This window comes from Chrysochloris asiatica, unplaced genomic scaffold, assembly GCF_000296735.1.
Source record: "Chrysochloris asiatica unplaced genomic scaffold, ChrAsi1.0 scaffold00117, whole genome shotgun sequence".
NCBI classification, from domain to species: domain Eukaryota; kingdom Metazoa; phylum Chordata; class Mammalia; order Afrosoricida; family Chrysochloridae; genus Chrysochloris; species Chrysochloris asiatica.
The window spans coordinates 9,810,467-9,834,675 of record NW_006408635.1 but is presented as its reverse complement, the minus strand read 5'-3'; the positions used below and the strand labels follow the sequence as shown (position 1 = coordinate 9,834,675).

The 24,209-nt window shown below is 45.1% G+C and overlaps 2 protein-coding genes across 2 annotated transcripts in view; one reads left to right on the top strand and one right to left on the bottom strand.

Moving 5' to 3' along the window:
* Positions 1–22,582, bottom strand: part of IGF2R (insulin-like growth factor 2 receptor) — a 96,164-nt gene extending 73,582 nt beyond the window's left edge. Inside the window, exons 1-4 of the mRNA XM_006868487.1 lie at positions 22,515–22,582; positions 16,499–16,638; positions 3,341–3,465; positions 1,457–1,555 (exon numbers count right to left, since the gene is read on the bottom strand). Of these exons, the coding sequence (XP_006868549.1) occupies positions 1,457–1,555; positions 3,341–3,465; positions 16,499–16,638; positions 22,515–22,582 (432 nt within the window). The remainder of the gene's footprint in view (positions 1–1,456; positions 1,556–3,340; positions 3,466–16,498; positions 16,639–22,514) is intronic.
* Positions 8,492–10,839, top strand: LOC102837106 (serine/arginine repetitive matrix protein 1-like). The gene is made up of 3 exons (XM_006868474.1): positions 8,492–8,588; positions 8,692–8,834; positions 8,887–10,839. Exons 1-3 carry the CDS (start codon positions 8,492–8,494, stop codon positions 10,837–10,839), a joined length of 2,193 nt encoding a protein of 730 aa, XP_006868536.1.
* Positions 22,583–24,209: the final 1,627 nt, after the last annotated feature.

Below are 24,209 nucleotides of genomic sequence, written 5' to 3'. Positions count from 1 at the left end.
GACTTGACAGCACTTAACAACAACAACAACATGGTGCAAATGGTCAAGGTACTCAGCTGCTAATTCAAGGTTGGCAGCTCCTGTCCCCCCAGGGACATCTGGGAAGAACAGTCCATGGAGCACAGTCCTATGGTGGCACACGTGGAGGCACCATGAGTAGGAACCAACAGCAAGTGGTGACGTAATAAAAACTAGATCTAACTCTTTCTCCATCAATGAGCATGCGTTACTGTCTTTAAGCTCGGAGGCTACAGCGTAGTGGTTACGAATCGGGCTGCGAACCTTAGGGTCAGCGGTTCGAAACTACCAGCCGCTCCGCGGGAGAAAGATGAGGCTTTCTACTCCCTAATGTGGCCTAATGTGCTGGACTGCAAAGTCGGTTTGAACCCCAAGGTTGGTGGCTCAAGCTCACCAGTCACTCCCTATACAGGGTTGCTGTGAGTCAGAATCAACTCAAAGGCACTTAACAACAACTTCTGATACGGATAGTCTGATATAGATCGTCCTTTCTTTTATTAACTGCCATACTTGAAACATCAACGATGCTTTATTATTTATGACTCTGCTACATTTTTGAAAAACAAATCCCTCTCTTTTTGCTTTTCTCAAGCTATATTTGTGTTACCAACCATTTGTTAGCTCCCAGTTCCTACACCCTTAAAACCAGAAAGCGAGTGAACAACAGTGAAAATAATCAATGAACTAGAGCCTTGTCAGCATGGGGCAGGAAGCCATGCTAAGACCAGACTCGGTGGGAGGGCAAGGAATGTACACTCCACTTCTCCAGTGATGAGGAGAGGCCAGAAGCAAAGCCGACTCCAGAGGCCACGTGCAGAGGAAGGGACGCGCTCACAGTTGGGGATGAGGATGCTGCCTTCTCCCCACAAACGGCCTAGCCAGGGACTGCCTAGAGAATCGCAGGGCAAGAGTGGAAGCAAAGATAATGGCAGTCTAATCTCAGGGGGAAAAGGCACAGAATGTAAGAGGAGGGGCACACCTGGTCTGGGCCCCCCATGCACCCAGAAATGGCCCTAAGACCTGGGAAAGAATGGATTTAATCATCATCCAGGCAAGTGGAAGGGCAGACCACCTGAAGGAAACCAGCAAAGAAGGAGGTCCCAGTCAGGGCACACAGAGATGGCTCCTTCATGGAGAGTATAGACTCTCTCCTGCAAGCCCAGCCATGCTACTCAGCTTCCGGAGCTACAGAGCACCTAAACCCAGGACCTGCCTGGGGGAGAGTCAGTACAATAAAACTCACTGTCAGATTGACCTGTGAAACCTAAAATACCCTGTTCTAAAAAGAACCAGCCAGATGATTTCTTACAATGGAAGCGCATGGCAACTTTGCTCAACTGGAGTTTGAGAATGAAAAAGGGTCTTCATCCCAAAGGGTGAGAGATGCTGTATTTCTGATCTGAAACGTCCCAGAGTTTTTACTTCATAAACAAGTTACCTCTTTAATGGCTTTAAAGGTGTCTTTCTTGCAGGCTGCTGAGGTCCTCCACTCAAAATAATGCACACATTCTGTGGCTGTGACAAACTCAGGAGTCCCCTATTGAAAGGACAATTTAAAACATGTTACCATAATTCATATCATAAGATTTTCTTTTTGACAGTAAGAACACACTCAAGACTAATGAAAATTAAGTAGCAACAAGCAGGGCGGGGGAGGTGGGGGGCGGGGGGAGAGAAAAAGAAGAAAACGTGCAACCATTTTAGTGAAACAAGGTCACCAAGGAGTTCCCAAACCCAAAAATCCTAAAAGAAAACGTTCACGAAATCACATTGGAATTTGGGTATGACTGGTCCAAAACTGTTCCACTGCCCCAGCTATGCAAGTACAGCAAACTCAGGGGAACTAATCCTCCGAGTCATTCGGCTCTCAAACTCCAAATGTTCTTGTAAGTAAATGCCAACAAAATCTGAGCCAGAAACGTGAAGTCATGCTTCCTGTGAGCCGAGGGCGGAGGCCCATCTGGATCTGTCTTCAGCGTGTACACCTAACAGACAGAGGCCCCAGCCTCAGCCTCACTGCAGGCATTCACACCCGCCAGAAGAGCCCAGTCTATGCTGGTCAACCACAATCAGCATTTCGGTGGCAAGGCAAGGCAAGGCGGGAACTCACCAGTACACTCTCCCCTGTGGAAATTGACGGTCTCACCTTCAAAACCCTGTTCTTGTATCATGAACACAGATGTCTAATTTAGCTACCATTCAAATTGCAGCTAGCTTTCTCTGTCAGATAGATCTTCATGGTGTACACCACCGCAAACGTGTGGCTGTGCCGTTAAAGGGCTGACTCAGCATTAACACTGTTACACTGTCTTTTTAAACCTTTTATTGTGAATTGGATGATGTTATAATACCAAGCAAATCCGTTTTCTGTTCAGCCACTCCAACACTTTTGTTTCACATCATCGATTGCAATCCCCACAATGTAACATCACATACCCTGCTTCTTTCCTGTGTTTGCCGCTTCCATTCCTCTTTCTTTTCTACCCCCTTCCTGCCTTCTGAACTTTATCTTGGGCAAAGGCTGCCCTTTTGATCTCAAATGATGAAAGTTCTGTAAATGAAGTGTCATGGGCCTGAAGGCACTATAGTCGAGGCATCAAATTCTAACTTGAGATTTTAAAATGATTTGGCGGCCAGTAGAGTTCCCCTCAACCTGCATTTTCTAAACACTTAGATTCCTACTTTGATGAGAATACACTCAAAGGATCTGCAGACACACTGCTTCTCCTGAAAGCTAGCAATTACTTACTGAAAGCTCCTTTCTAAACATGAAAAATTAAAAACAACAAATCACATTCAATACACACAGAGGAAGAACAGGCATCACACTTTACGCAATTAAATCTCCTTTCGACACTGGGTCAGAATAAAAAAGCTTGGGAACTCACCCACTGGCCAAGACTGCTGCTAAATAGATGTTGGTCTCTCCAATTTAATGTAAATGGGGGGGGGGGGGGATAACCAGTTGTTAAAAATAAACACATGGCCCTAAAACTTGTCAAAATGAAATGCTGGGAGAAGAGGTTTTAGAAATTATATTTTTAAAAAAATGTGCCTGCGGCCTGCACATGAAGCTCTAACACCCTAATCAGTTAGAACTGTAGACTTACACAGGGTCAGGGTTAAATTTCACTTCAGAGATTTAACTGTAGGCTTGGCATTTGTTTACTGGTTCTTGATAGTGATGGTGATTTGGTCGGGGTGTTTGTTAATGCTGTTGGTTCTGTTCACTTCTTCTCTCTGGAATATCTCTGTAAGAAGAACACCCACGGGGCCCACATTTTTAACAAAAGAAATACAGAAAGCGACTCTGTGGACTCACCAGGGTCTTCCCACACAGGAAAGTGATGCTGCTCTGGACTTTGTGATTTGCGCCTGGTTGCTCACAACTCAGTGTGGTGTTGAATTCCAAAAGAGATCTGGTTCCACTTTTCAAAGGAGTGTCACCTATTAAGAGAAGACAAGAGAATGAACAAGCTATAAAACATATGTAACCTTAAAATTATGTCCAAGGATAAGCAAATTAACAGTGGCACTATAATTCATCGGCCAGCTTAGATACTTACACCTCTCACAACTATTAAAACCACCACCATCTCGAGCCTACATGCTCACTACTATTAAAATCACCACCATCTTTTGCCTGTATTCTCACTGCTAGTAAGACCACCAACGGCTTGCGTCGGTATTCTCGTCTTCTCATCAGTCCCCTTTCACAGGAGACAGATGAGCTGTTTTGCCCCCATAAAGATTTATAGCCTCAGAAATCCTAACAGGCTTGTTAGGAATCAGAACCAACTCAAAGGCACTTCACAACAGCAACAAACAACTGGCCGCCCTGCTTCTGTTCTTATCTCACTGCTCACCCATGCTCCTCCCCCAACCATCTTGCACCAGGGTCATCTCCAAAACAAAACTCACAATATATAACTCTGCTGTTGGGACCCTTCATTAAACTGCCAATCACACACGTTGTGAGATGAGAATTCCTTAGCCTTGTCCACATTGAGGGTGACCACAGCTCAGTCTGAAACATGACTGGTGCACTCCAGTTGTCCTAGAGTAATGAATTATAAGAGCTCTCACTTTGACTCTCAGAAGCGTCCCAGTTGGGACGACAAACTCTGTGCTCACCTTCTCTGTAAGTCCCTACAAGCCTAACATTCTATCCGTATCTCCTACAGTCTCTGCCGAACTCACTGCCCTTCAACCACTTGGCCCTACATGCCAACCTTTGCGCTTGCCACTTCATTGCTTTAGAATGTTCCTCTAATCTGCCTTCTAACTTCATTTCTACAAAGCAGCCCCCAGTTGTCCAAGTCAGTCCCACTACTAAGTTGTCTTTCTTTCGTCACACTATTATCCAGAATTGTCTTCCATTTCTGTTTATCTGTTGCCTCTCTCTGACAATGCAAGCTCCATGAGAATGAACATTCTGTCTGCCTTGTTCACTTTTGTATCCTGAGACTTAAACCAACACTTAAAGTTCTGATGGTGGTGGTGGTGGTGGTGGTGGTGGTGGTGGTGGTGGTGATGTGCCGTGAAGTCACTAGGTATTAGTTAAACATTTATTGAATAAATCCCAGCTCACCATCATTCTTCTGGGTAGATCTGTAGCTTACGGATTTAAAAAACAAAAAGTTACAGAACAGGAAGACTGTGTGTGTGAAGTAGAAGAGCCCATGTATGAATGTTTGTTGTTGTTGTTGTTGTTGTTGTTGTAGGCTGCTGATAACACTGTGCCAATCCATCTCATTAAGGGTCTTCCTCTTCTATGAATGTTGTTGTTGTTGTTGTTATGTGCCGTGGAGTCAGTTTCGACTCATAACGACCCTGTACAGGGTTTCCGAGGCTGTAAATCTTTACGGGAGCAGAAAGCCTCATCTTTCTCCCGTGGAAGGGCTGGTAGTTTCGAACTGCTGACCTTATGGTTCGCAGCCCGATTTGTAACCACTACACTACCAGAGCTCCTCGTATGCACGTATTTTTAGGAATGTATATAATGATCTCTCGGGTTCCGTCCAAACTTAACAGTAACAACCCCAGGGGATTTCAAAAATGGATAAAGAGGCGGGAACTTTTAATTTTTTAATATCCTGCTGCTCTGTACTGTCTAAAATTGTGAACAGGCAGGAACATTTTTGGAATCAACAGCAACAAGAATGAAGTGCAAAATAATCCACTCTTGTTAGCATATGTGGCTCCATTTTCAGTTTTATTAATTGGGTGACATATGTAAAATGCTCTTAACAATTATCTGACATATTCTACGTGCTTAATAAATGTTAGCTACTGGTAGCAATCATGGTTAAGTTCTCATTTAGTCTAATATCTATTGATTTCAGCATTCCCTCAACAATGTTTTTAAGGATTCAGTCCTTACTATTACTCTTTCCTCTCTTTCCCTCTCGCTCGCTGCCTCTCTCACATACACACACACTCAAACACACACACATATTTCTCTGTAGAAAGAGAAAAAAATAATGTGGGAAACTGTACAGTCAGATAAGTTAGTGCTCCAGATGCACATTTCTGAGCTTTAACATAAGGGTCCCCAAGGCAAAGAAAATCCAAGTGGAAAGCAGGGAAAAGAGATCACAACGGAAATTAGTCAATGTCTACACTGGCTCGCCAGGTTCTTGTTCTCTTTAAATCACTTACAGCAATCTGCACTCTTGGGCTGCGGGTGGGGAGCTTCAGCATTGCCAGTGGGCTCCTCCTCCACAGCCCTCCACCCTTCCCCCCTCAGGCCCCAAGGTCTTGAGACAAGAAGACTGGGTCCTGCCTTCTCTCATTTGCACTGTCTGACAAAATAAACACCACCCACCCCTAAGGGCAAATGAAGCCAGCCGCCAAAGAAAATAAGATATTTGAGGAACACAACCATTTCAAAAGACAAAAAAAAAAAAAAAGTTGGGTTATAGATGGGACAGGATGAGAGCTATGAGAACAGGCATAAAAGAACCTCATAAACATAGTTTAAGAGATAAGAGAAGACATTAGCAATCTGAAACAAGGGTAAAAGAAGCAGAAATAATAGATCTAGAAAATATAACAGATGAAATTTCTGAAAACATTCAATAGATGGAGGATAAGAGAAAGGATTCAGCTGAGGAACAAACAGACAAGCTTTAAGACCAAATTGAAGTCATGTTCCAGAAGAAAGAAATGAAAAAAATCAAGAAATGGGATATACAAAAGAAAAAGCAAGACACAGGTTAAAAGTTAAAGTGCTGACATTCAGAAAATAGGAGGCTCAGAAGAAAAAGATGGAGAGGAAATAATGTTTAAAGGGGAAAAAAAGAAAATTTCTTTCTAAGTCCAAAAAATAAAGGGAGGTGGAAGAAATCCAACTGAGAGAAAATATAGCATGCCAAAGAGGAGAGAAAAAGAAAAACCCACACCTAGTTACATTATGTGAATTTTAACATTCAAAAGCAAAGAAAAATTAATATAACTTATGGAGAAAAAGAATAGATCTCAAGTAAGAGATAACCCAACAGAAACGTGGACATGGTACGAGCAGACAAAGTGAACAAAAGCATATGCCAATGACTACAAAGAGATGTTCGACATTATTGGTGATCAAGACATGAGAAAGCAACAGCATAATGGCATATCATTTATCACCATACCACTGGCAAAAATAAAATACTAAGTACTGGAGATGCTATGATCCAGAGCACGCCTACACTGCTGGTGGAAATGTAACTGGCGTAGCTTCTGCTTGATTCAGCGTGACATTATGTCCTATGACTGAATATTCATGTTCCCTACCATCTAACGACACTGCACTCCTAGGTAGACACACAAGAGAAAACCATGGCCAAAAAGAACAGATAACATGTAAAACAAGATCCCACTGCTGTTGGGTCGATTCTGACTCATAGCAATGCTACCTACAGGAGTGAGTAGAACTACCCTATCTATAGGGTTTCCAAGGCTTTCAATCTTTATGGAAGCAGTCTGCTTCATCTTTTGCCCCCAGAGGGGCTGGTGGGTTCAAACCACTGACCTTCTGCTTAGCAGCCTAACACTTAACCCACGGCACCACTGCGGGTCCTTTTGTGAAACAATGCCTAGTTCTAGTCACAATATTGCAGGATCATGGTAACAACCCAAACACCCCTCAACAGAAGCGTAGATAAATTAACTTTGATAAATCCACACAGTAGAATCCATCATTCATATAGCAGAACTGAACCACAGTGAAAGACAGAGATATGGCTGATTGTTAGCAATACAATATTGTTGTTATACTTCCTAAATATCTGCACATAAAATGATATACATTTTTCATAAAATTAAAACCTTTATATAGACACACATATAATTTTTGGAAATATCAACAGACATAGATGGGGTAGAAAAATGTTAAATACTGGATTCATGCTAATAATTACTTCCAGTGGGGGGGGGAGTAGAAGTAATTATTACTTATAAAGGAACTCAGTTAAACCAAAACTACTTCCATTGAGTCACTTCCAACTCACAGCCACCATGTATAGGGTTTCTGAGGCTATAAATCTTTACAGGAACAGAAAGCCTCATCTCTAGTCCATAGAGTAGCTGGTGGTTAGCAGTCCACTGCTTACTCTACAGCGCCACCAGGAATCCAAAAAAATTTTAGCTGTTACTTTGAAGGGCTGTCAAGGCAGTTGCAGCTCATAGCAAACCTACACATAGTTTCTGATGAGGGCTGGTAAGTTTGAATAGCCAATCTATGGTTAGCAGTCCAGCGTTTATCCTACAGCACCACACCAGGGCTTGAGAATACACATATTAGTTAGAGGTCATTGTCAAAGCCCTGGCTTTTGTTAGATGCAGGGTTCATTACATAAGCATGAATTTTACGAACAAAACAAAAAGCTCAGATTAATAATGGGTATGTTATGAAGTCGTGATTATGGCTGACTCAGTTTGATTCATACATCTGAGGTCTCACACAAAAAGAACACCTCTCCCCCACCCTATCAAACAGAGAAAGAAGAGCATGGGATTAAATTAAGACGCTCATGTGAGTTGAAGGGGCAGGGTAGCACACAGCACCAGGCTGATAACAAATTGGATCGTCACGGTTCTTTCTCCCGCCTGCGTATAAAGAGCTGCTGGGATCGTCCCCATCTGCCCGAAACTATGAGATGAGATGATGAGAAAGTGCCGTCGAGTCGGTTCCGACCCATAGCGACCCTGTACAGGGTTTCCAAGGGTGTAAATCTTTACGGGAGTAGAAAGCCTCATCTTTCTCCCACGGAGCGGCTGGTAGTTTCAAACCGCTGACCTTAAGGTTCGCAGCCCGTTTCGTAACCACTACGCTACCAGAAATGGTTTCTCTGTACTAAATGGTCAGGCAGCCTGCATCTGTTCCAGATACCAAGAACAGCAGCGCAACGCCCCGCCCACATGTGGGCGGTCAGAGGGCGTGCCGGGGGTGGGCTGAGTAGGCGAGTTGGAAGGTGGGGGGGGCTTCCGAATGACCTGCGACGCAATTCGGCGGAGAGCTCAGACTGCAGCGAGCAGCGGCGGAGGGCAACAACTGGGACTTCTGTGGTGGATCCAGCAGCCTGGGGGTTAGCCAACGGTCCGCTCCGGCGGACCCCGTCTCACCACTGAGGCGGTGATCCCCGGTGGTTGCCGAAAGGTTCCTGAGGCACTCCCTGTCGTGTGCCGAAGCCGTCCGGAAAGTGCAATCTGAAGAGCCCAGGCTCCTGGGCAGTGGTTCCAGGACGGAGAGGCGCTCCACGGCTGCTCCGGCGTCTGCATTCGAAATCCACTGCGTGGTCAGCAAGACGCTATCCCGCTGTCCCCTGGACCACGTCAGGACCCTTCATTTCCTCTCAACCTGCGGGTCGGGGTTTGCCCGACCAGAGAGCTGCGAAGACGCCACAGGGAATCGCCATACCAGGCGGCTTAGACCGCCCTCCTCGAACGGATGGCCGGGCACGGAGCGCCAGCCTCTCCGGGATCGGACTGGGTCTGCGTGCCGGACCATCGCCCCGGAGTCGCCGCGCTGAGACCCCTCACTACAGGCCACCGAGCCGCACCGTGCCACCGTCCCCTGAACTTGCCGAACGACACCAGGGACCCCACACTCCGGAAGCCTCACCGCCCCAGACCCGCCTAGACCGCGCCGGGGATACCTCACCGCGCCGAGAGCCCGCCCTCCCGGACGCCAGGGCCGCCTCGCTCGGCCCGCGCTCGCTAAGCCGCTCCTCCACCTCTCGGTCAGCTAAGCCGCACCGGGGCCGCCAGGACGGGGCCGCCACACTCCAAGCTGCTTCACCACACCGGGCCCGCCTAGACCGCGCCGGGGCCACCCCACCGCGCCGGGAGCCCCAACTCCGGAGCTCCAGGACCACCGGCCGCCTTACCGTACCAGTAGCGCCGAGACCGCGAGGGGACCACCGCGCTCCGACCCCGTCCCACCGGCCCGGGCCCACCACGTTCCCGCCGCCTCACCGCCCCGCGCCGGCAGCCCTCCCTCTGGAGCGCCTCCCTCTGGCCGCCTCACTGCACCGAGCCCGCCTGGACCGCGACGAAGCCCCCTCACCAACGCGGTCGCCGCGTCCCGGTCGCCTAACATCGCAGGTTCTGCCTAGACCGCGCCGGGGACACCTCACCGAGCTGGGTGCCCGCTTTCCGGGGCGCCGGGATGGTCCCACTCCGAGCCCGCCTCACCGCCCCAGAAGCCGTCCCTCGGGGCCTCCCGGATCGCGGAGCCCGCGAAGGCATTCGCACTCGGAGCCCTCGTCACCGCGCCGAGCCCCGGAGCGCGTCAGCGTGAGCGCGCCGCCGCACTTGGGCCGGTTCTCGGCGCCGGGGCTGCCTCGAGCGTGCCGGGAGCCCGCGCTCCCCGTCGTCAGCACGTCGTCGCCGTGGGAGCCCACCACGCTGGCCCGGTCTCCTCACCGGCCCGCCGCCGCCGCCCTGCCGGGAGCTCTGAGTCGGCAGCGCCGGGAGCGCACCACGTCGCTGCGCCGGGCCCGTCTCGAGCGCGGCCTGTTCCGATCCACGTCGCCAATGCGACTGCCCCGCTTCGATCCCCCGAGCTCGGCCACGCCGGGCTCGCCGCACTCCAGCCGCCTCGCCGCCCGTGGTGCACCGCGGCCGGCACGCCGGGAGCCCGCCCTCTGGGGCATCGGGACTTTCTCCGGCCGCCCAGCGCGCCGCCCGGAGCCTGCCACGCCGCCCAGGGTCCGCCGGGCGAGCCGGGAGCCCGCACTCGCCGACGTCCTCAGAATGCCCTCGCTCCGGCTGCCTCGCCGCCCCGAGCCCGCCCCGCCGCCCCGGGTTCGCCGCTCTCGGCCTCGGAACCGGGTGGTCAGGCCGGGCTCCCCACCCTCGGAGCCCGGCCCGCCGCCCCGGGAGCGCCGTGCCGCGGCCTCCTCCCCAGGCCGGAGCCGCCTCGCCGCGCCGAATCGCCACACTCGGAGCCGCCTCACCACGCCGAGGTGGCCGCGGTCCCAGCCCGCCACACCACCCCGGGAGCGCGGCGGCGCGCCGCGATCTCTCAGCCTCGGGCTCCGGGCCCGTGTCAGCGGCCCGGGCCAGCCTCTCTGGGGCAATGGGACCACCACGCTCCGAGCCCAGCTCACCGTGACGGGGTCGGCTCGCTCTGCGGACCTGGGCCCAGCACACTCGGAGCCCGCCTCACCGCTCCGGCCCCGGCTTACCAGGGCGCCCCCGAGCCCACCGCAGCGGCCCAGGACGGCCTCTGTCCGGGGGCCCGGGCGCACCACACTCCGCGCCCGCCTCACCGTGACGGCGCCGCCACTGGCCGCGGCCTCGGGCCCACCGCGCTCCGAGCCCGCCTCACCGTGACAGGCCGGCGGCTGGCTGGGGACCCGGCCCCGGCCCACCCGACTGTCACCGAGTTGGCCTCATCACGACGCACCGAGGACCACCACACTCCGGGGAACTAGGCCCACCCTTGGCCGAGCCTGCCTCCCCGACCTGCGACCACCACAGTCCAAGCTCACCTGACCGTGATGGGACTGGACCACCGCCCTCCTGCTACCTCAGCCCCCCGGCTCCGCCGGGACCGCGCTAGACCCCCCGACTTTCGGGCCGCCTCAGCGGATTCCTGGGGCGGAGGCGGCGGCAGCGCACAGCCCGAGCCCCAGCGAGCCCGGGCCTCCAGCTGTGGGTCTCCCCTCGGGGGCTTGTCGTGCCCGTTACTGTGGCTGCCCCTGCACCCCATGTCTTACCCCTCTCTACCCAACGCTCCCCGCCATCTAATGCATCGTCTTTACGGAACCGCCTCTGAGACTTCCATTCTGGTTACTACAGATGCCCCCCACCCCAAAAGTAAGGCTCTAACCCCCAAAGCCAGTTAGTACACTCCCGCAGCTCGAAGGCTTTGCTTCGGTGCCACCTGCTCAGTGACACTCGTTCTATTTAATAACTGGGAGCTTCGAAGAATGCACGGAGACGTGCTCTCTCAATTCCTTTCCTCGGTGAGATCCCTGCACACATCTTCCTGAGCCTCCCGCACGGCACGCACGCACGCACGCCCCACTACGTTCCTTTGCTTCTTTCCCGCAGCCATTGTACCCTAACATAGACGTGTTCGTTTTTAGCATACTGTACCCACCGTACCAGAATGTAAGCTTCAGGAGAAAAGGGATTTGTGTCTGCTTTGGCGATGTCAAGTCTTGAATAGTACCTAGATACCTAATTAGCATGTGAGCATTTGTTAGGAATATGTGACTAGTGACAGGCTTTGTTTTAGATGTCCTTGTTTGCAACCTTTTACCTAGTATAATGAAATACAGCATTCATTGAACTAGTCCCCACCCCCACCCCAGTTTAGACGGTTTTAGCGTATTTTCCATGATATACAATGCTAAGTAAAAATTAATGTATAAATATCTACGTAGGAAAACTAGGTTATGTTTTATGGTGCAGGAATATAATATAGCCCAGTCCTTCTATTAAGAGTCATTGGAGCCCTGATACGCAGTGGGCTAAAACATTGGACTACTAGCTGCAAAGTCAGTGGTTCAAAGCCACCAGGCACCTGTGTTAGAAAGATGAAGTTGTCGGCTCTCCTGAAGACTTAAAATTTCACTCCGTTCTTACAGCTTAGCTATGAATTATAATCAACTAGATGGCAGTGGGTTGGGGGGTTTTTAGTTATTAAGGGTCTTAAGGCCCTTTTGTTACTCCTACAAGAGGATTTCTGTTGTTGTCAAGTGCTTTTTCAAGTCAGTTCCAACTCATATCAACCCTGCATAGGGTTTCAAGGAGCAGCCGGTGAGTCTGCACCTTAAGGTTCAAACCAACCTTATGGTCAAGCTTATCTTACAGCATCACACCAGGACTCCTACAAAAGGGTGGGACTATGCAAAGAAGGTATGGCCCATCAAAGGGATGGGACTGCCTGCTAATAATGCAAATAAAGTGCATGGAACCCTTGGGGAAACTATACCGTGCAAATAAGATGCATGTGGAACTGGAACAATGGGATTGGTCAGTTTTGCCACGCCATTAGGCTTAAAGGGAGGCAATCTCAGAAGTATGGAAAAAAAGGGACTTCTCTATCATCAAGAAGAGTCCTGAATGGAGCACTTTCTTTGAAGTTGGGGTCCCTGGGCTAAAAACCTCCTAGATTCCGAGGGTACAATTGTTAAGATGGTGAGAGATGGCACAGCAGCAGCAAGCACAACAAAGCTCAGTGGCAGAGACAACGGGCTGGACCCAGTCCATAGAGTAAGTAAGGTACCCACAGTGGGCATGCCAACCCGAGAGACCTGAGCATCTTCACACTGAAGGCTGATGGAATGTGGTGCCTTTGCGCACTTACTGGCAGAGCTGAGGAGCTTTGTAACACTACGCTGAGCATGGCCAAGAAGAAACTGTCTTAACTGAAGAACTATATCTGAGTTATTTCTGATCTTGAATTTTGTAACCTGTTACTTCCCTGATAAGCCTTGTCTGAGTTATTTCTGATCCTGAATTGTAATCTGCTATTTCCCTGATAAGCCATGCCATGCCGGAGTTATTTCTGATCCTGAATTGTAACCTGTCGCTTCCCTAATACGCCCCATCTGAGTTATTTCTGATCTTGAATTGTAACCTGTTACTTCCCTAATAAGGAGCCCTGGTAACATAGTAGATTACAAACTGGACTGTAATACTGACAAGGTCAGTAGTTCAAATCTACCAGTCGGTCCATTATGAGTCGGAACCGACTCCGTGGCACACAATCATCACCACCACCACTTTCTGAATAAGCCCCATAACTGTAAGTATGGTCTGAGTTGTGTGGCCACTGCAACCAATTATCAGACCTAGCAGAGAAGAAAGCATTTCATGGAAGGGACTGCTGGTAGTGAGAATTGGTCAAAGGTTGGAGGGTGATTCCTCATAGGAATCAGCTTGGGGCTACTACTACGAATGATAGCAATTCTCTCTCCTCCTTTGTGAAGTTAGGTGAGGAGGTCTGACACTACTGGGTCATTTTTACATCTCCGTGGGGTTTTGTTAAAGTTCACTGCATAAGCTCATCTCATTTCATTTTCCCTGAACTTTTTGAAGCCTATATGTTGTAAGTGCCTGCCAGTCGGTTCCAACTCATAGTGACTCTGTCTAGGGTTTCCAATGAGTGACTGATATGAGTCTGAACCACCAACGTTGCACTTCAAACTAATCTTGCGGTCAAGTGCTTATCCTACAGTGAAATATATATATATATATATATACACACACACATAAAATGTTAAGTGCCATCATATATATTCATATATGTATATAATATATAAACATAGATGTTTTAAATTTTAACAGATATTGCCATTAAGGATATTCCATAAAATCAGGGGAAAGAAAACAATGAGTTATATGCAAAACTTAACCAGATAATCATCTTAAATACCTAATAGAATTGTATGGTCATAAGAAAATTGGGGGGGGGGGAAATACAGGACTTAAAAGGGAAAGATATTTTTAAGATCTTTAAACTTAAAATATGCAAAATCCAGTTGTTGGCCTAGACTGGGCTGCTGTATATTTCTGTGATGTTAGGAATCAGGCTCCTTAGAGTAATGAAGTCACCTGACAAAGCAAACTACAATAGGATGTACTATGTCCTACCCAGGACATAGTCAAAGCAAGAAACTGGTCAAAATGCCAGGCTCTGATGATTAAGCTTAATTAATGCTTTTCCCAGCAGGTACCTTATCTAAGTTAAATGGACTAAAGTGGATACACAATATGTTCTTTCTTAAATTGCTGTTCGGTGCAACTAGTTGGGCCCTAACTCATAGTGACCCCATGCACAACAGAACAAAAGGCTGCCTGATCCTATGCCACCCACAAGGATCACTAACCCTAAGATTAATTAAAACCATAGTGTTAGTAAGAATATGCATCTACTCAATATTTTTACATATTTAAAATATTTAATGTTTTAACTCCAATTCAGTTTCTACATAACAGTACCTGCTTTAGACATGTGATATAGTATTAGAGTATCTAAAAGAACTTTATGTTTATCGGGTTTATGAGTTTAAGCTATTAAACTTGTATGAATTATTAATATCAAAGTATCATTAAGTCAGACTTTAAAGAGAAATATATACAGTATATACAAGGAAGCATGAAAAGTTTGTAGAGAAATTCCATTACCCTTTCCTTCTATTTTTCCATGAACTTTCTGAAGCTTCCCACAAATCATTTTAAAATACGAATATATGAAGATGATTAATTAACAAGATTGGTAAGTGAGACCAAATGTTACTCACAGACCCCATAAAAATTATTATGAAATCTATTAGATTCATATAAGGGGGTTTCCAAAAAAAAAGTTCACGGGAAATTACATTATCTTTCAATTCCATTTTTCCCTAACTTTTTGAAGCCCCCTTGTATATGCAGTATTATTTGTCCTAAAGGAAAACTAATGTATAGCCTTTATAAGTTTAAATAATTTATTATTTTCAAAGCAAAGTTGAAGTTTTAATAGTCTTTTCTTAGTTGAAAAACTGCCCTTGAGGGCACTATGAAATTCACATTTTATCTTCCCGAAAGGTTGACAGTTGACCATCTTCCTATAGCAGACATGTAAGAGTCTGGAAGAGTGTTCTTTTTATCAGGCGCCTTGCCAACACTCTGTTTCACCATTTTTTAATTTCTATCAATTTTACGAGAAAAGGAGATCTTGCGATTGCCTTGACTTGCAATTACACCCATGGCTTACCAAGTCGTACTACTTAGCTGGATTTCTTTGGTGCACTGCGTGGTCTTAAGTTTTTTTTTCCCCAGTTACCATTTTCTTACCGGTTTGAAAGGAGCTGCTGCTCTTGTCAGTACACTGGCATAAGCTGACATATTTTTTTTTTACACTTTTTGTCTAAAATGCATCTAACATGCATCTTTTGTCTTTAAGATGCTTTTTGTCATCAAACTATATAGTCAGGTATATTCCTCGTGTCCTTTATTGATTCTGGTTTCTATTTATATTTTATGAAAATTGTTTCCAATGTTCTATTGTCTTGTTATGTTTAAATCTAATTTATCTGTAATTTCTGTATATGACATGAAAGGGAGATGTCGGTTTTTGTCTTCTAATAGATTAACAGCTTAATTATTTATACCCAATATTTTAGTATACATAGATGTATTTGGATCTATTTTAATACTAACTCTTTGGATCTACTGGGAGCTCCAGTTGTGGTGGTGGTTTTGAAAGTTCTCCTGTTTTTCTTTTCTATCAAACTCCTCTCTAAGAAGTTAGTTTCTCAGGATGTCCTCTCAGAACTATGGGTTTCAATTTTCCACCATGATTCCTTACTTTAGCTCTAGAACTGTCTGATGCGCCCGTACGATTCACAGAACTACACAGCCCTGAATGAGACACAAGCACTGGATTCAGGCTTCAGCATTTAATCCTGCCCCAGCACTTCCTGACCACACAGTCTCTGGCAACTGCTTACCCATGCTGTGTGCTTCTGTTTCATGTTCATTTGTAAAATGGGAGAGAGAAATGGTATCACCTATTTCAAAAGATTCTTGAATGGCAAAATGGCATACTTAAAAGCAACATATATGAACGGGGAAGCCATTTAAGAAACATTCCTCTATCAATAAATACACGAGTCTTCATAAATGGTTAGAAAAAAGTAACTTTATTTACTTTCACATTATACATTTAAATTGTTACCACTTTTAACTTACGAAATACATAGTCCCTGGGTCAGTGAAAATGGTTAAGACAGACTACTAGCCAAAAGGTCGGTGGTTCAAATACACCCAGAAGCACCCTGGTAATCTGCTTCTAAAAGGTCACAGCCTTGAAAACCACGTGGAGCAGTTCTAGTCCATATGCATGGAATCACCGTTAAGTCAGAATCTACTCAATGGCAGCAGTAACATATACATACATAACATATATACATGTTAAACAGACATGAAATTGTGTATGCATAAGATTTTTACAACATTGGAATTTTTCATATAATATAAAGGTAAGTTTACTTACCAACTGAAAGATAGCTCTTTGTCTTCCAATTGTACATGCAAATAGCACTTGATGGCCCACACTGGGAAATTGCCACGTTTCCACAGACATTTATTTTATAAAGTATATTATTTTGGGTATCAACAGCTTCCCATGTGTAACTGGAAAGGAAGAAGAGAAAAAAACAACTTGTCACTGTCAGGACCTATCAATAATTAACACTTCTAGTTTTACATTATTCCAGATAACATCCTTAAAATGACCACAAACTAGGAGGCAGATTCATTAGCAAAAACTGACATTTAAATATGTTAAAGTTTAATAGAAGCCAGGGCAGAACCCACTAAACACACTGCTCTTGATAAATCTGTTCAGAAGCCACCTCAAGATTCTACAATCATTAAAATACTTTCATTCTCCCATTAATTTAAGAATATTAAATCAGGACAGTAATTGCTCTAGAATCACGTTTAATATAATATAGTACACCCTCTCTTCACTTATCAAATATCTCATTACCTGACAATTTACATTCATAACCACAGCAAAAAATCTATGATCCTAAAATTCACACAAATGACATATGCCAACAGTAATGAATATAAAAGGTGTGAGATGAGAGGTAACGTTGGCTATGATGATTAAGGTTAGGTACCAACTTAGCTAGGTCATGATTCTCGGTGGTTTGGCAATACAGAATAATACAATCTGGCATTATGTAATGATGTGGTCATCCTCCATTTTCTCGTTATCAGCCGGGTCTTTAGAATTGGTAAGTTAGGAGAGGGGCTACTATCTTTCTAATCAAGCAGAAATGCTGGAAAGCCAAGGATTGTTGTTAAGTCTTCATTTGTTTTATTAAAAACTGATTTGTGTTGCAAAAGACAGATTTACCTTTTACAACTATAGTCCAGGTCTGAACCGACAAGATAAAGTTGTGCAATGAGACAATTCTCTGATTCAGAACCATACAAAATTTACTTTAGGTCCATTTACTATGTTATAAAGTAATTGGGTAATTGTTAATTCATCAATATGTCCCAATATTTGGGACAAAATAATTTGTCAGTTCCATCAAAATAATTATTCTCAATACTCTACTCTTCCCTGTAAGAATGTTTCCTCCATTTTATAAAGTGGGGAGGAGGAGTAAAACCAGACAAGGAGAAGGGTAACTTTTAGTTCCTTGCAAGATGCAAAACTTAACTTTAATTCAACAGTATTGCTGGAAGGAAGGAAAGGAAATCAAAACCGCTGAGGCGAGGCCTAGTCAGGGGCTAGACAGAAACTGGACAGAGGTGTGACCTGGACGTTTCTAAGACCTGAGACCATTCATAGGAACCAAAGCAGTACCACTGAGTTGAGAACAGAAAGCACTCCCTTGAAGGATAGTTCATTTCCCAGGACTCACCTTCCACTGGGCATCAGGCAATGACTCAGCACAAAAGCCCCCAGCAGCCCACTGCTCCTTGCCTAGAAGTTGTTTCCTGGTAGCTCCAGCCATAGAGGAGCCAGAAGAGCTCTACTGGCAGACAAGGCACCAAGTGTTCCCTTAAACTTAGTCTGAGACCTGATCAAACCCTCCTGCCAAGAAGTCCAGATAGCTAGGCATATGATGTAAGCATTCAGGCAGAGTAGTGGAGTGGAGTTCCCCTGGAGGCTCTGACAGGCACTAAAGGGCCACAAACCTGAAAAACAGGCTGGGGGTCCTGCCAGCCTTCAAAGCACTTACTACTGACACCTCAGCTTCGTCATGGATAATACCTGCAAGTCATCTCCTCCAGTTAAGAGGTTTAGGTCACATGAGAAAAGAACCCAAGTAGCACAGAGAAAGGCAAGTGTTGTCTTGGTCCCTCCGTCACTTTACTCATTTACTTCACATATAGTCAAGTCCTTGCCATGGTGAACACTGGGGAGAGGAAAGCTGTAAGCCAAGCAGACAAAAAGTCCTGCCCTCTTGGAGTGTCTATGCCACCGCTTCCATCGTGAAGTGCGGCTGACCCTGTTTAGGGTTTTCGAAGAGTGACTGGTGTATTTGAACTGTGATATCCCACAGTATCACACCAGGATTCCATATACCACTGAGGAGGGCAGAAAACAAATATGCAAAAAAGACACCAGATGATTCCACCTACTAATAAGGTGCTCTGAAGAAAACAAAATAGTGTCACTGATAGGAAGTGACTGAGGGCCGCTCCAGACTGGGAAATCTTGTTGAGACTGTACTGGCACTGAGACTTGGAGATTACGGAGGGCAGAGGTTGGGGGAAGGTTATTCCAAGCACACGGGCAAGCCAAGCCGCTGCAAAGTTCCTGAGACTAGAATGGTCCACAGACAGGAACAAGAGGGTTGGGAGAGAGTGACAGAGTGAAAGTCCTGGAGATCAGATGGGTCACAGGGGCCTTGCACACAGAGGAAACAGTTGTGATTTTTACACTTGAAACAAAAGAAGGCCATTTAAAACAGATTATTTCCTTCATTTTTTTTTCTTCTTATGGTTTAGGTGAAAGTTTTACAACTCAACAATTTATACATAGATCATTTTACAACAGTGGTTGTAAATATCCGCACTCTCCGTGCTTCCACCCTGGGTTCCCCGTTTCCATGCACCCAGTTTTTCTACCTTCTGATTTTACTTTGGGGCAAATGCTGCCCTTTTAGTCTCCTATAGCTGAATGTTTTGAGGAGCACACGCCTCTCAAATGTTACTATTCACGGTATGGTGGTGGCTGTGTGCCGTGGAGTTGGTCTTTGGGCTGACTCATAGCTCCCTGCACAGGGTTTCCGAGGCTGTAAATCTTTGCGGGAACAGATAGTCTCATCTTTCTCCCACAGAATGGCTGGTAGTTTCAAACTGCTGACCTTAAGGTTAGCAGCCTGACTTGTAACCACTATGGCTGCACAGTGGTGTCTAGAAGTGGGCTCAATTCCATGTTTGAAGGGTGTTTTAGGACCATGGTCTCAGGGGGTTCCACCAGTCTCGAGCAGACCAGTAAGTCTGGACTTTTTTATGAGTTTAAATTTGGTTCTCCATTTTTCTTTTCCTCTGTCTGGGCCCTTCTATTGTGACCTGGCTCAGAGCCGCCAGTCGTAGCTAGGCACCATCTAGTTCCGGTGGCTGGCTAGCGGAGACTGTGTGATTCTGGTTTTCCTTACATTTTTAAGTATTTTCATTTGCAGAGTATCAGTACAACTTTTCTATTGTCCATTGGGGTTAAAAGAAAAAATGCTAAGTCCTTATTCAGTAGTCCTGACGTAGGTTTATCCTGGATTCCAAACATCATATTAAAAAATCTTACCACTGGCATCATTAAAGTCTCTCCCAACCTAAGTACCTGGAAGCTTCAAAAAGTTCTTGGGGTTTGAGGGGGAATGAATTAAAAAACTATGAATTTTTCCACAAATTTTTTGAAGAACCCTCATATGACAAAGGGAAATCAAGTTACAAGTCAACAGGAGAAATCAACTAAAAAAAAAAAAAAAGCCAGAGTATCTACATGCCACCCTTAAAAACAGAACTCAACCTGCTGTTTGCAGGTGTCACTGTTTTAAATTAAGTACATGAAAGGCGTATGTGGGAGGAGGCAAAAAACAAAGAAAGTGAAAAAGAAAAAGAGCTATTGTCCTGATTATTTAGAAATCGGGTTCCTAGAAAGAAAAATGTTTTTTCTATTCAATTCTATTTCTTTTCCCTATTCTCATTTCATATTTGCTTGTCAAAATATATCAAAATGATGTATGAGAGGACCTTTGTCAAAGTACTTTAGTGTTGGCTTGTTTTCAGGGGGTTGAATCAGCAACGCTTAGCAAGGCTATTCTCCTGCTGTTTGGGGCCTTCAACGCCACATGAAGATACTCCTACCTCAGAGTCCTTTCCCTGCGGCAAAACACATGACAAAATAGAGGACAGCCGAGTCGCAGTGACTAACGAAAAAGACTTCCACCAACACAAGCGTTAGAGCTAACAGAAAACTGCCCACTGAACTTCATCACATCACCTAAAAGGAAAGGAGTGACCACAGTTTCAAACTGCACTTCCCACTGCCTCTGCAGGTTGTCTGCACTTAAAAACATTCTGAATCCAATGGACTCTGTTTTCTTTAGAACAAAAATGCCTAAGGTCACATATGAGGCAGCTTCAAAATGTGGAAAGTGAAATTAAATGATAAAGGAATTTCTCCAATAACTTCTTGTAGCATTGTCCGTTGTTAAGTGCAGTTGAATCGGTTCCATCTCATAGCAACCCCGCATAGTGTTTCCAAGGAGCAGCTGGTAAACTTGAACTGCCGACCTTGCAGTTCAAATCAACCTTGCAATTCAGTGCATTAGTCCCCAGCACCACACCCGGACTCATTAGGAACTCAGAAACAGTCACTGAGTTGAAACCAACTTTCTGAATATTCATTTAGCACACTCTAATGTATGCACACTGGTGTGCAGCTGGTTAGATGAAAGAACTCTCTAGATACACTTTTACTAGGAGTAAATAGTTTTTAAAGGCTATTTCATAATAAACTTGAAAGCCATACTGAGTGTATATCTGACAGCACTTTTTAAGTAAATTAGGTATTTGAAACGGGATTCCTTGCCAGAATGAAGACCCGGCCACCAGAATGGCATGGGCCGAAATTAAGCCTTAAAATGTGGTACTGGAAGACGAGCACTGGACTGCAAGGTCAATTTGAGCTGTACGGTTGGTGGTTCAAATCCACCAAACTGCTCCTCAGAAACCCTATACACGGTCGCTATGAGTTGAAACCAACTCGATGGCTTTAAACAACAACAAAAAGTTTAAAGTCATCAGAATTATAGAATCAAAGAATACTTCCAAAAGCAATAAAAATGCATTCTAGACTAAATAAAATTGAACAATATCTCTGAGGAACAGTGAACTTTACTTGAAAGTATGTCTAGTAGAAAAATTCTCGACCTGAAGTGAATATGTACAGCCAAAATGAACTTCTGTTTCAGAATCTAACAGCTAAGTCGTTCAGGTGAGACATACAGAAAAGTCGACCCTCTCACCTCTATTATCTGAGCTTATACCAATGAAGGAAGAGAAGAAGGCTTACTCCCAGGAGAAAGTAAGACCTATCTATTCCAAAGAGAAAACTAAACTATAATATTCAAATTTAAATTTTTACCAAGAAAATAATTTCAAGTTATGTGAAAAAGTAGTTTCAACTCAAAACAAACAAACCAAAAAAAAAAAAAAAAAACATGTTTAAAATATCTCTTATTCAAGAAACTGCAGCAAGATTGCTAAGAAAGCTCTGGACATTTTCTTGAAATTCTCATATAGGTGTTAAGTTTTTTGTGTTTGTTTTTTGTGTATTTTTTAGTCACTATGATTCTGTTATATTCTATCATGTAATGTATCTGGTTATAAAGCCACAAAGAAAGGGAGAAAAATAGAAGTCTGAGGAAATCGAAGGAATACAAAATCCCAAAGCAGCAGCCTGACATCTGGATGTATTCCCCCCCAGAATCCCATCCCATTAGCATTGTGAAATCCAGTTAATTCTTCCAAGAAGGAAGCCTAATCCAGGTTAGAACTGCTCTTCTGAACACAAATCTATCCGTGGAAGGACTCTGGCTTTGGAAATTCGCAAAAACAAGCTAAATCCATGTCACTCTACCTCATTTATCACAGACTGCAAAACAGCTAGCCACCACCCTCTCCTATTCTAAAAAACCAAAGTTCACCTCAAAACTCACACAACAATTTTAAATGTGTGTGTGATACCACAGTAGCCTCTCTCCAGCTGGAGTTCTTGAAGCCCAGCAACACCACACTCAGAACACCGTATCTTCCTCGAAGTCTGATGTCCCCAACACACTGCCACCATGAGATTCCAACAGCCCTCCCACAGGAACATTGACTGGCAGGTGCTGAATACTTATCCGTGGACTGAAAAGCAAATCGGGTCAGTGGAGAAGAAGGGACCCCAGTACAACTCTAGTTTATAGGTGTTTACAGTGACTGAGTCAAAGACCACCCTGAGTCCTTGACACCAGTGCCAGTGTTGAACTCACCCAAGTTCTTCCTCAGCTTTGGAATCAACGATTTCAAGGCTCAGAAAGATTAGCATCTTGCCCAACATGGTACGATTATCAAGTGGCAATGCTAGGGATAAACCCTGATATGTCTGAGCTCGGAGAGCAAGGGTTCACCATCTAAACAAAACTGCTTCATTTACATTCCATTTTTAAACTTTTTTTTTTTTTTTCAATTTTAGAAAGTATTTACTTTCTATTATAATGTTGGAACTGATAAAACATTCCACAGAACTTTATAGAGTTTAAATCTTATCACAATCAATGCCATTAAATGCCAAACTGTAGATGGCATAATGATTTCCAAGTTCCTATTGGACTTCTGGTGTGGGTCTGGACTATATCAGGTTTGAACCGGAAGGTTGTCAGTGCAAGCTCACTAGCTGCCCCACGAAAACCCTATACAGGGTCGCTATGAGTCGGAACTGATTCAACAGCACTTAATAACAACAAAAAATTATAGTGTGTAGTGACACAATGATTCAACAGAATTCTAATAAACCAGGAAAATTAAAGTCCTCCCTTTCTGGGTAGTGGTAACAGGTGTGTTACCTAGTCTAGGCAGACTTTGCAGAGTGACTGACTTCATCTGATGCCAATGACCTCTGAAGAAGCTAAAGCTGTGAATCTTTTCCATATTCTCATGAGACGGCTAGTCTGAGATCTTCCAGTTGTTTAACCTTCTGCCACCTTTTCCTCACACTACAGTTCTGCTTTCCCTTTTGCAGTGTGAATTGCCAAACAGCAGAAGTTGTCTCTCCGGAACCTCTCTCCCCGCACCCAGTTGGTTTCTCTGGAAATAACATCAGTCTGTTTCTTCCCACTGGCTGCACTCTCCTCACAGTCTGTAGCCAAGTTGGGCTGCTGGAGCCCGCTAAGAAGGAGCTCATCTAGACAGGTTTGGTTTTCCCATCTCAGATTCATCCACTCCTTTAAAATGATTACTTGGCTCAGCAGAATGCAGCCATTGGAAAAAACCCTACCAAGGATCCAACAATTGTCATCAATAACCATGAAACTTTCTATCACCAAATAAGCAGCTTCAACAAGAAATGTGAGGAGGGGACCGAAGTTACACACAAGGCGAGTGGCTTTAAGCGATGGTGATTTTTCGCATGAATACTGTGGTTGAAACAGACCCTAGATGTGGGTAATTCATCTAACTGTACGTGCTAAGCACATCGGCTGGATCTTTCCCTTAGTCAAAGGAAGTTTAATACCATTTTCCTCCTGACTATAATCACGTTGCTTCTGCTGAAACTCTCTTGGAATTCTGTAGTCAGCCTACATCTGTTCAGTGGCACAGAGGTTCCATTTTAACCTCGTTTGGTTTAAATTTCATAATATCCTGAAAGATGCTGGCAGATGACCAATTAGAAGAAAGCACACAAGTCATATACTGTCAACCAACCTAGAAGCAGGAAGGCGTTTCTACTTTCCCAATACTGCTCCAACAAATGCCACATTTAAAACCAACTCTGCTCAAGATGAATCCAATCCAGTGGCTGCAATGAAGAAAGAGCAGAGTTAAAATGTCAACTTTTAAGCTATGTAAACCTCACTGGGCAACACAACTGCCTATAATTTAGCAAGCTGACTTAATGAGAAATGCAAGGCCAGCATTACTGAGTAAGTTATAAATTTCTACCAAAAGAAAAAAAAGTTACAAACAAA